The sequence below is a fragment of the Sabethes cyaneus genome, chromosome 1 (assembly GCF_943734655.1).
Source record: "Sabethes cyaneus chromosome 1, idSabCyanKW18_F2, whole genome shotgun sequence".
In the NCBI taxonomy this organism is placed as follows: domain Eukaryota; kingdom Metazoa; phylum Arthropoda; class Insecta; order Diptera; family Culicidae; genus Sabethes; species Sabethes cyaneus.
This window is the reverse complement of record NC_071353.1, coordinates 6650478-6663530: the sequence shown is the minus strand read 5'-3', so window position 1 is coordinate 6663530 and position 13053 is coordinate 6650478. Positions and strand designations below refer to the sequence as shown.

At 43.1% G+C, this 13053-nt stretch overlaps 1 protein-coding gene across 1 annotated transcript in view; it reads right to left on the bottom strand.

Moving 5' to 3' along the window:
* The window catches only part of LOC128735838 (protein serrate), a 139230-nt gene that overhangs the window by 35947 nt on the left and 90230 nt on the right, over positions 1-13053 (bottom strand). Inside the window, exons 8-13 of the mRNA XM_053830324.1 lie at positions 12447-12580; positions 3682-3975; positions 3475-3633; positions 2267-2380; positions 1978-2202; positions 1554-1681 (exon numbers count right to left, since the gene is read on the bottom strand). Of these exons, the coding sequence (XP_053686299.1) occupies positions 1554-1681; positions 1978-2202; positions 2267-2380; positions 3475-3633; positions 3682-3975; positions 12447-12580 (1054 nt within the window). The remainder of the gene's footprint in view (positions 1-1553; positions 1682-1977; positions 2203-2266; positions 2381-3474; positions 3634-3681; positions 3976-12446; positions 12581-13053) is intronic.

The window sequence follows — 13053 nt, the reverse complement described above, 5'->3', positions numbered from 1 at the left end:
TTTATTGACTTTTTAGTTGCTGTTTTGGTGTCTTGTCGTCATCATTTAGTCGTCTTTTCTTTATTTTTTTTTGCCAGTCTTCTCATCGTCTTTTGCCGTTTTTTCGCCGTTAGTAAGAACAACTATATTCGCTTGAACTTAGTTAAGGATTCTACCGCACTACTTAAATTGTATTGGGGGCTATCAAAATGTTCGAAAACATTTAAATGAAAATGTTTCGTGTTTTGCCATACTCCAATAAAGAAAATTTAAATGAAGAGTTTTATCTCCCGTTGAAGTGAAAAATGCAAGTACATATTGACAGTGTCGTAACATTAACATAAATATTCCCTTTTTAATTCACTGCTCAATAGAGTAGTAAAGAGGGTTTACCTTTACTATTCTGTTTGTTTCTTTATTTCAGAAGAACTCTATAGAAAACTTTCATTATTATTCACTTGTATGTAGCATACCTGTGAGTTTTTGTAACTGAAAGGAATTTTCAACCATTTCTGTGAAGTTTGAGAAAATCCGTAGATACAAGCAATTGATCCGTAGAAAATTTCTAAATCCGTAGATCTGGCATCATCCTACCCTCCCGTAAAACATAGTCCTGCGTCAAAAGGACAAACCAGCAACTCTAGGTAATGAGTCAACTCACCGGACGCCATTCTATCTTCATCGGTCTACTTCCAACGGCCTACTGAGACAGGATTCGGTGGCTTTGCCCAACGACTGCGTCCCCCACGTGCAAAATAACTTAAATGCGCGCGCTCGACAAGCAAGCAACAAACCCGAAAAACCCAAACCCACTTCGAACCGCCCGTCGTCGTCATTGCGTTGGTCAGCAGCGATCCGCAGAAGCATCCGCAGCGAATTCACGTCAAAATCTAAACACTGCTCAAACCCGAACAGTCGAAAGCTTATTTAGACGTCAGGCTGTGCGGCTCTCCAATCGCTTTTCAGCTCATTGTGCGGCGATTATCCGCGGCGGGTGTCTTTTCACCGCGCCCCCTCCGCCAGCCGCACTCCGGCAACGTAAGCCAACCATTCTTCCTCCCACAGTTGTCACGCATTTTTGGGCATTTGAATACCTGTGCGCTCGGCAGCGCTCCGACCCGCCGCGCGCCTCGCCCCCCTCGGCTTCATCACGTAGCGTAAGAAAAGACTCGACGAGAAAAGTGGAATGAATTTATTTAGATTAATGGTCACGCTGCTGCTGCTGCTACTCTAGTGGTCCGTCTTGCTGGTCGTTCTTCTTGCTGTTCCTCGGAAAAAGACGAATCATAATGAAAGAATTATACATCTAAACACGTCGTCTCAGGAGAACGAGGAAGGAGCGGACCGAGGAGAGAAAAAACCCACAGGAATTATTAATAACTGTTAATAATACATTAACGTCAGAGCAGACCGACGAAGATTCAATGTTTAGACTGTTGAAAAATATTTTCACTATTAGAGCTAAATGGGCTTTTAGGTAATATTTAAATAGCCAGCGACCGACCGCCTGGGCGCTGTCGTTCGAACTCGTCCGCGAGCCAATGATACCCGAGGAAGGAGGAGGCAAAACTTACCTCACACAGGGTTCCGGAGTACCCGAGCGGACAGATGCACTTGAAGTTGCCGATCAGATCGACACACTCGCCCCCGTTGCGGCACGGGAAGTTCACACACTCGTTGATATCGGTGCTGCAGTCACGACCTGTTTCGATTGGGGAAAAATGAGAGAGAAAAAAAACGAGACACACATACACAAATTAGTCTTTCATTAGTTCAATTGTCCAACATCCCATCCCGCCCGGGGCAATCGATCGGGCCGATCACGTGATCATCTCTTTGACGACCCTATTAAGGCCTATTTACAACTCAACGCTCGTGCCGCCCGCCGACACACGCCACGGGTCGTGCGTGAACTCTTACTCGACTGCCGATCGCCCAGCTCACTCAATCAAGCGGTTTTGATTAATTGAATACCGATTAACTCGGCAGGCAACTTACCCGTGTAGCCTGCCGCGCAGGCACAGTGATAATCGTTGACCAGGTCGATACAGGTGGCACCGTTTTTGCACCGGCCCACGCAGTCGTCCAGATTCTGCGCACAGGTCGGACCTCCCCAGCCCTCGAGACAGCTGCACTGGAACGATCCGGGCAGATTCCGACAAGATTCAGCATTGATGCACGGTCCAAGTCCGGATGCCACGTTCGTTTCACATTCGTCGACATCTGCACGAAATAAGAACGCGTTGAGCTATCATTCCAGTGACTTTATCCTACTTATCAAACTTACCGATATTACAGGTTTCGCCGGTCCACTGCGGAGGACACTCGCAGCGAAACTTGCCGACCATGTCGATGCAGGTACCGCCATTTTGGCACGGTCCTTCGGCGCATTCGTCAATGTCTGAAAAAGAAAAAAAAGAAAGGTTTAACCGCGTCCGTTCAGTGGAGCGCCATTCTAGTTTCGTAGAACTCCAAGAGTAACCATTCCAACCGTAGCGAATCAGGATAATTACGGGCTACGGAATAATCGGTTACGGTCTCCCCGAAACGCGTACCCCACCGAATGCGGTTCGCTACGGTCATCAATTTCGTCGCCGCTATTGATCAGAGATCAATTACCTCGCTGATCGAATATTCAGCGCGCGCTGAACCGTCGAAATCCCCCTGGCTTGCTTTGATAGGATTTTCGATACAAATCACTTTTCGCGTCCGTCGGCGTAAGACGATTTGACTGGATGAACATCATCATGAATTTGGTGTTGTAAATAATCAGTACAGATGAAGCTATCATCATTTGTCATGTGTCACCTGTTGAACAAATTCCCTTAAAAAGTGATTGTCAACGGTTCAATTGAACCTGAACGATGCAGGTTGTTAGGTTGCTGCATACAAAAGGAAGCTAATTTCTTCAGTCCCAAACCTATTTTTAGTTTTCTATGGAGCCTCCTACACTCTCCGTTCCCAAAGAGTTCGAGTTCCGATTAGATTTGGTCGAAGAAGAAAGTTAACAATTATCTCTCGTTTTGCTTTCTTCCCCTCGTGAACTGCTGAATGCTCCAAGCTAATCGCTTCTCTAGGTTAGGTCCAAAGCCAACGGAACCAAAGGAACGGTAGAAAAATAAAAAGAAACGAAACGACAGCGAGTTCAAACTAAAGTAAGCCGTGAAATCTCTAATAAATCCACTTTATTCTTTCCCTCCGTAATATTTTTGGGCCGACTTCGGCGTTCGGAAAGTGCGAGAAACACAAGGAAAAAACTATTTTGTTCGTTAAAGAATCCATCCAGATTCCCCTGCAACTAACTACCTTGCCTTTGCTGCCAGGGCAACAATAGAGGAAGTCAGTAATGTTTAAACAATAATCAAAAACGATTAAATAATAAACGTGTGTGCCTTGAAAAAAAAATTGATGACTCGTCCAAATTTACACAAAATTTGGAACCAATTCAACACACTCTTCTACATTGTCTAATGTGCTATGCATTTGGATACTCACTTATCTCGCAGGTCGGTCCGGTCCATCCGGGCGAGCAGGTGCACACGAAATCTTTCAGCGGCTGTGGTGGCGAAATGTGCCGTGTCGCTGCTATTTCCTTGGACTCCATACCACCACCACCACCGCCTCCATCTCCTCCGCCTTCTACGCCACCGTTGGCTTTCGCGGACAATGCGGCGACTGCCGCTGCACCCGTACTCAATCCACCCCGGCCGTACGGTTTACCCATCGAACTCATCCCCCGCATCCCCCGGACGATAATCGACGGGGGCGTACTGCTCGAGCCGAGTTTGTCCTGCCCGTCGCGACCCATTCCGTAGCTTCCGGTCAGTGCGCAGGTGCCACCGTTTTTGCACGGCTGCGGGGCGCACGGATGTTCGACGATTTCGCACCGCGTTCCGGAAAGGCCTTCGGCACAGGTGCACCGGTACCGATCCGGGGCCGTGTTTTCGCAGGTTCCACCGTGCATGCACGGTTCGTGAGTGCCACAATAGTTGAGATCTGAAAGAAAAAATGGAAAAACAGTTGGTTAATGGCTGTCGGGGTATTGGTTTCATACACTCGAAACGGCACGTGTGTAAAGCCAAACGAGTGCGATCGCGATTAGCGGGATTTCCTGCTCTCGAAAAAGGGTACTTCACACTGAAATGAACCCTTCTATTAACGACCCTAGCAACTGCCGAATGCTAGGTAGGGAGCGGTTAATTTAGCGTTCTATTCATTGAACACCCTTTTACTAGTTTTTTCCGAAGGTTTTAATTGTTATTTTATGTGTAATTGAATTAGGTCGTATAACTATTGCGGGAACGGCATATGTGAGTAATAAAAAATAGCATTGGGGAAGGGTACCATCAGGAAGAGATGACAGATGAGCGACGGCGGCGGTGAACAAGTGGTCGAAAATCCGACTGGCCCGGCGGCGTCAGAGTAGGCTGTGCAACTGTTTGCGTTTCAAGAGGAAAATGTGTGGATGTTAGTTTCCGGGGTGAAAGTGGAAAACAGAAACTAGATGACAAAAAAGTTGCTATTGACAAATCGACGAATCCACATCATAATGTTTTTCTTCTGATGGTAGGATTTTTTTGTCTCTGACTCGTTGTTTATTACACTACAGGAGGGGAGGGGATAAGTCGTGATGGACAAAAAATCAACTCAATGTTAAAATTAATGGTTTGAATCTACGTTAAGCTAGGCGTACCCGAATAAAAATGTATAGCGATAAAACATTGAATTTCACTGTAACAAAACATCGAAAAATCACATTGAAACAGTGAAAATCTTTGTAAAAGTTACACTGTAGTTACCATAAATATTGCTGTTTTCACTGTAAATTTGAATGTAAACCTCCAGTTTTACGGCGAATAAGTGGGTGATTAATTGCTGTTACACTAAATTTGTCGGCTTTTTCCCATACAAATAAAAACCAAAAACAGTGAATTTTGTGGTACATTCGCTGTAAATTTTACACTATTTTACAATGAAGTTACAATGAAATTTAAGGTAAATTCTGCAAATAAAATTGTAGGCTTTCGGATTATTAGGACAAATTAAAACCGACTGATCAATTACGATATTTCATGTTTTTGAAAAGATATGATGTCTTCTATCGTTACCTCCGTCAATTGTAAAATCTACCGTTACAAAAACTTAATTGTATGCTTGGCCTCATTCAAGGTCAAGACATAAAAACAACGAGGCTAGTCTATTCCGGAGCCTTCCCCGAACACCCACGTTGAGAATCGCGGCTAACACGCTGACAGACGCAAGCGCCTGCATAGTGTCGTCGTCCTGTTAGTAAAACGAATTAGATTAAACTTTACGATCGGTAGTTTCTGCAGTAGACGGAGGAAGAGGCACAATTTGTATCTAAAAATAACTCAACCTGCCAAGGATTGGACCTTATGCCGGATGCCGGACGCTTGCAGTGAAATCCGTTCTCTTCAAGCACCCTACTGGTACCAGGAATAGAGGGGATCAACGTGCTAGATGGCTCGACCAGGTCAATGCTGACTTGCGTGTGTCGAGACGCTAAACGAATTGGCGACGAGTATCCCAAGAGCTAGCCTAGTGGAGAGCAATAAGAACCACCCCGGCTCTATGCCGTTAGAACCATAAAAGCACAGCCGATTGCCAATCGGAGACAGTTGGCTGTGCTAACTGTAACAGGATGAACCAAAGTCGAAAATTAAATTTGTGCACGAGACATTTTGCATACAACCACGAGTGTCCTCTCTATAAAACGACAGCTGCTGGAATGAAACCAATAGCAACCAAAGCTTGTGAATGAATATCATCCGATAATCTGTCTGAATTGTGTGGGCCTCTCTACAAACTTCGTTAACTTTGTGGGGTCATGATGTATGTTCATGCAAGTACAAGACATCGAATCATTTATAGAAAACAGGCCATTGGATTCTAGCGATTGAAATTTTAGACGGTATAAAACCCGGTCATTTGAAGTACTATACCATTCACCCGGAAATAGCGATTCGAAATTCCTGCGAATTTTGGAAGATTCATGGTTAGAAGAAATGGTCGATTTATCCAAATTTACACTACCTGCTGGTGATCTTAACATTGACTGGAGAAATTCACGGGATGCTGCCCAGTTAAAGCTTATCGCTGAAGCGCAGGGACTCAAACAACAGGTTCAGCATTGCACTAGTCAAACACGATTCTCGAACTGTGATATAAATGTTTGTGTTGTACCGAATTTTAAAATATCTGACCATTAAACTTTGTGTATGTCTCTTGATAATAACTTGAACAAAGTAGAAGAAAGTATTGTGAAAATTAAACGTTGGAAAAAAATACGGTGGTACTGCCTTACTTGATTTGGTAAGAAGGAATCTGAATAGAGCAACAAGTTTGAATGACGTCCATGAGAAAGCTACTTGTCTCATTGAAGTGATGAACTTACTCACTTACTTAGGTGGCTTGCCGTCCTAAGACAAAGCCTGTTGAACAAAGTTTCTCCATGTAACTCGGTTGAGGGCTACCGCTCTCCGATTCCTCGGACACCGAGTACTCACCGCCAGATCTTGCTCCACCTGGTCCTCCTGGTCGTCGAGGAGGACCTGCGAGTGCTCGGAGTTTTCGAACGACGAATGCTAAGAGCGATTTTCGGCGGTGTACAGGAGAACGGAGTATGGAGGCGTAGGATGAACCATGAACTCGCACAGCTTTATGGCGAACCCAGTGTCCAGAAGGTGGCTAAAGCTGGACGGACACGATGGGCAGGACATGTTGCAAGAATACCGGACAACTATCCTGCAAAGGTGGTGTTCCCCTCAAATCCGGTAGGAACAAGACGACCAGGAGCGCAACGAAGTGATGAAAAGATGCGTAAATATGCGAGTGAAGGTGAAATTTGTGAAAACCGGAAGCACAAACAAGTAAACACGTTGGAATTGGTGCAAAAGAAAGGAAGACGAGACGCTGCTTACGCCAAATTCATCCGGTATCGCTCCAACCTAGCTTGACAAATATACAAAGTTCACCGCAACGAGTACGCATCTACTTTATGAAGAACTAGACATGAACATGTACAGCAACCAATTGAGACAAATAAAAAAACGCAAAAGAGCTTTGCAGGATTCTAAAATAAATGATCAAACCCAAGGTGGACCTCTCGCAGGCGATCAGCTTGCATGGAGGGGAAGTGAGAGAAGAACAACAAATTGCGGAGAAGTTCAATGAATATTTTGTAAGCAGCGTTGAGGATATAAATGAATCAGTAGAAGAGGTGGCAGAACCAGCGGAGCTGATGGTAGATTTCATAGATAAAAGTCTACCGAGGTTCCATCCAATTACCCCAGATAATAAATACCTCGCAAGCATCTGGCAGTGTGCCGGATTCGTGGAAGAAATCACTTGTAGTGCCCATCGGAAAGGTCAACGGAACGGTAAAAGCCGAAGAAAATCGCCCGATAAACATGCTTCCAATTTACGAAAAAGTTTTAGAATTGGTAGTCAAAGAACAGTTATTGGAGTACGTAACAATAAATAGTCTTCTCGTTCCTGAACAATCTGGCTACCGCAAGCAGCATTCCTGTGAAAGCGTCTTAAATCTAGTTCTAGCAAAGTGGAAAGCAAACCTGGTGGATAAGCAAAATGTGATTGCAGTGTTTTTGGATTTAAGAAGAGCATTCGAAACTATATCAAGAACAAAACTGATCCTTAACCCTTAACAAATATGGTATAAAATATGCTGTCTTACAATGGTTTGTGTCCTACCTAGAGTGCTGAACTCAAAGGACTAAATATAATTCTATAATATCAAACTCCAAAGCGGTGTACCACAAGGTAGTGTGCTAGGTCCTGTTCCGTTTATTTTATATATTAACGACTTAAAGAGAACGCTAAAATACTGTGATATAAACTTATTTGCTGACGATACTGTGATATTTATTTCTTCCGACAATGCAGCTACTGAAAAACTGAACTTAGATCTACTGTAGTTGTCTAAATGGATGAAATACAAAAAACTGAAGCTAAATATTGACAAACCAAATATATGCTAATCACTAATAAGTCAATGAACTGTGAAAATTTGTGTGTGACTGTAGATAATCATTTGCTGCAATGTGTAGGTGAAATTAAATAGATGATTAATTGAGGTTTAGCAGTCATATTGGCTACACAGTGAAAAAGATACCAAAAAGTTTGGTTTACTCTGTCAGTTAAAAAGGGAGTTGTCACAGTGGAGTTTAATTCGTTTATACAAGGCCCTGATTTCACCTCATATAGACTTCTGCCCTTCGATTCTTTTTCTCGCCAATGATTAGCAAATGCGTCGCCTCCAAAAAAATACAGAATAAAATTATGCGTCTCATCCTGAAATGCGATCGAAGGACTTTCATTTGGGGCATGGCACCAGAATACTTGACATCTAAGATCACACGAGGAAGAGACATCCTCCGGTATGGTACAAGATCACCAAATGACATCCATTCGGCATTGTTTCTGCGAACAAGTACTCAAAATTTGCTATTCTATAAGGGAGTAAGGCTGTACAACACGTTACCAGTGCAAATCAGGGAATCCAATGTAAATGAGTTCAAACGAAAATGTATAGAATTCGTCAAAACTAATGTGACTGTGAATTAGTGATTGTACGCGTGAACATTATTTGTTGTTAACCTTTTCGTCAAATGTTGAATGATGATGATGCCAAAAACGAACAGACGAACGAACGTCTCTGGGCCACATAAGAAACATTTTTCCAAAGCAACGCGATACTGGGCGCGTTAAATCCCTAGAGTAGATTATGTGTGGGGATGGTAATTTTCCCGAAATGATCCCAGTACCCATATTCGTCCCTGTTTTACAATGGCAATTTCAGAAAACAGGAAAATAAAAATAAAAAAGGATTTGATGGGAAACAAAAGACAATGCAAGGACAATGACGACACCTCAGGATTAAATATACACAATTATCTCAAGATAAATCAGCACAACTATATATTCCCATGTACGGGGTAAGTTGTTCGTTGTAGTATTTGCATGCATTCGTGTAGTATTTGCATGCATTCGTGTAGTATTTGCATGCATTCTCTAATTTCTATGGTCAATTACTTCCGTTAGGTTTCATGTTCCTGTCCTTCGTCAGCAATGCTATTGTTTATTTTTACTCGTCCATGACAGACGTGCGGATCTAAAATACCCACCTTGATTGTATTTCAAGATTCAAGTACCGTATTCGCTTCCCCAAACCTTCTCCCGCAAACTGTATTATGTAAGGGATTACCTACGAATGGCTGAAACACAAATGGTCGAATCGCAAAAGGTCGAACGCCATATTTGGTCGAAAATATTCACGGCCTTCTACCTGCACAAACGTAGGATATATGCTGTTCTTTCTCGCTACCGCTCGTTTGGACTTAACTAAGAGATATTCTCTAGTAGTCCTTAAACCTAGGAAAATGCATGCACTTAAATAACAGTGGTTTCTGCGGGGGACTATCCATCATGTTTTTTGCTCTATGGTAAATAGTTGCGTTACTTATTTTGTTTTTTGTTTGATTAAAGTTATTTGTTAACTGCTTGCCAATTCATGGTTTTTTATTGAATGCATTCTGAGAAAATTCGTGATTCGGCCTAATGATATTTCGGCCTTCTATGACTGTTTTCATTGAAATTCGGCCATTCGGCATCAGCCCTGTGTAAGTCGATCTGAGTAATTCGACTCGACTTGACAGCACAGCATCTCAGTGGTACGACCAAAGCAAAACAAACACTAGCTTCCGAGCGGCCGATTCAGTCGAACAACTCGACAAAATCGTATCAAGCACTGTTTCTATAATACTAAAATAGACCAGTCGAGCAAAATGACAGTCGACTCGACTTACATAATAAATCATATAGTATCGTAATCGAAGTTACACCACAGACAACGCAGCGATGCAACATGTCTGTAGAGCAGGAAAGCTCTCCAATCGGTTCTCACCGGAAGCGACCGACCATATCGGATCACACGCATTAACTGAACCGAATGCTGATGCTCAAGGATCAATGCAACGGAGTTCGGGCTGATAATCGATAATTAGTTAATATTCCCCCTTTCCGTCGTCGTAGCTGCCGCTGGCTTTTACTTCAAACTCAACATTAAGTTTCCTACAGGAAAAGGTCCACTTATACTTGAAGGAAAACAGAACCTCAATCAAACGATACAAATCTTCTTCTCTTTCTATTTTTCTTCTCATTTAAGACCCTTTAATAGCATTTTGTTTGGTAAATTCGACGAAATTGTGCGGTTATTGTTCCACATTCGGGTGATCGATGGCACATTTGCCAGCACATAGGTACAGGCGAAGAAAATCATAAAGCCAATCTTCGAAATACACGGGACTTGCCCCTCCCGAAATATAGAGGAGAACCCCATTCACAACGCCGCCATACATAAACACCGGTCCTCGGACCGGACTTTGGTTGGTCGGTATCAGTTTCATCAGTGCTGTGAAGTTCTGACAACCGCCGGGAATAAACGGCAATAAAAGGATTGTGACAGATGAAAATGCGGGCGCCTGGCTGATTTATACACCTTGTAATTGATCCTATTTGACTGCATTGGCTGAGCAGCGGCGCATTGACGTAAAGTGACAAAAAAAGGGCAAGAAAACAAAAACACACAAAGGTGAATTACTAAGGGGAAAGATATAGGGTTGCATCGGTCGGGTCTTTCTTTCCCCCTGTGTTGTGATTGTGCCATCATCATTCCAGTGAGTGAGTGCAGCGCGTGAATCTCATTCGCCCTATTTTTTTTTTGCTCTTCACCGCCTGCTTCAATTTCGTTTCGTGTATCAAATTCGCCGTTTGGCAGTTCATATTTTCCTTTCACTGGTCGTCGGTGTAATCCGTTCAGTTCATGAATTCAGAAAGGTAGGGTCTGTTGGACTTGGATACAATTAAACGATAAAAACTGGGTGCAAATTAAAAATCAGAGGGGTTGTGTATAAGACACGACCGCATATATAGGTGACGCAGGACTACGTAAGTCTCTTTGTAGTGATAGTTGCATGTATTCATGCTTGTAATCATTCGATTCTTCATATATACATGCTACATGCGTTGTATGTAACATTTATCAAAGTAGTAACATTGCATACGTTCAATTTTCAAAAAATTGTGCATTTGAAAACAATTTAACAAAATCAAGAACACAAACTATTGCTTTCCTGCTACCTTACTGAAATTAAAGATTGTTTTTATTACCCATGGTTCCCCACGTTGAAGGGATTTTACCAATTCAATCCTATTTTATCAACAGCACATCTTTTCACTACACTTCTAATGAAACGGCAAGCATGCGTATTCATACAGAGTCGTATTATAACCGTACACTACAGCTGCAGCACATTTTTACAACACAGATATCAAATTCGCCGAGGTTTAATCGTCTCGCAGTAAAGAATTTGCGATCTGTTGGGACAACGAACTTGTGTCATTTTTTCTGGCACACTTCCCTAACACAGACATCAAATTGGACTAGGTTTAATCGCGTTCGTAAGAAATCTGTTGGCACGAGGGGGCTTTGTCACTCTTTCTGGCGTACTTCCCAAGCAAGGACATCAAAATGGTCTAGGTTTAACCGAGGCGGTAAGAGATCTTGTTGAAATGAGGAAACTTTGTCACTTGTTTTGGCTTACTTCCCAAGCACAGATATCAAATTGGTATAGGTTTAGATCATCGTAAAGAATCTTCCAACCAATCACGAAGCGAGAATTCTGGTAATACATAGGTTCATTGTTTTCAGTTTTTCAATAGTTCAACATCAAGAATCCATATTTTTCTTCATTTGGGTCAATTCTTAGAAGATTTTCCGATCGATTGGTGTAAGCATATTGAAAATCGATCGGAAAACCGCTGAGCTATTAGCGCTCAAAACCTTTCATTTTTCGTGACGCTCGCATTTTTCGATTTTTTGGAATGACACCCTATCTCAAAACTTGCCGTAAGACGTAGTCCTACGTCAAAACAATCCATCGATTGCAAAGGAAATTTAACCGCTTAATATTGTCTCAACCGCTTCTCTTGCCGTGCGGATCGATTGCCGATTGTGTGGCAACATTTATTGCCACGCCGCCGCCACGCCGGTGCAGCGCCGCCCATCGGAGCTTTAATTGCCCGGCTGCATCGATTTGTGGAATCAATCGAATCGAAACGGAACACTCTCGGCACGGTTTGCTGCCGACCATCCGAACCAAATTGATCCAATTTTTTAGCTTAATGAGTTTGCGATTAATAAATTATGCAGACGCGAATGAGCGAAAGGCAAACAGCCTGAAGAAAAAGAGAAAAGTGAACGCAAAAAGTCGTGGCCGATCGTGGCCACGCGATGAAAACGGTTCAAACTGAAGTTAATCTTTTAATTGTATATGCCGAAATCGAATCTGATTAATCGGGCAGCACGCTAATTGGCACGATTGCATTTGGTATGAGGATGTTACTTAATTAGAGCTTAGTTAGCTTACCTTGATCACACAGGATTCCACCCCAGTTGGTATCACAGATGCACTGCCAGGCGCTACCATTGCAGTAACCATGGCGACAGCCCGGATAGACCATACACTCGTTACAAAGCGGCCCTCGCCAACCAGGCCGACATCTGGAAAAAAGGTGAAGAAAAATCAAAATTAGTGTTTGGCGTTTAGTGCCGATTACGTGAAGGTCACACTTCATCGTCATTGTCGTCGTCGTCGTAGTCGTAGTCGTTAAGTGAGTGGTCCGTCGAGCGGACCACCGCGACGGTATGGTCCTAATGAGTGACAAGGTGAAGCACTCGAAAATCGTTTTTTTTTTTCTTTGGGTTCGCACTTACGACGCGCGGTGATGAGCGCACAATCGAAGCCGCCAACCGGCCACAGCCGTCGCAGACGGTGTGGTTTATTTTTCGGACAAGAGGGCTTCTGTTTGCTGCCCACAAACAATACTGAATAGTACGGTACCAAGGGGTTGCCGTGGAATGCCACCGTTGTTGCAACAAAAATAGCAGTGGGTTTGTGATTTTGTTCGATCAGTTTTGTTTTTTGTGTGGTGGATAATTAACTAAGGAACGGTAGGGCAACATTGGGCAGGATG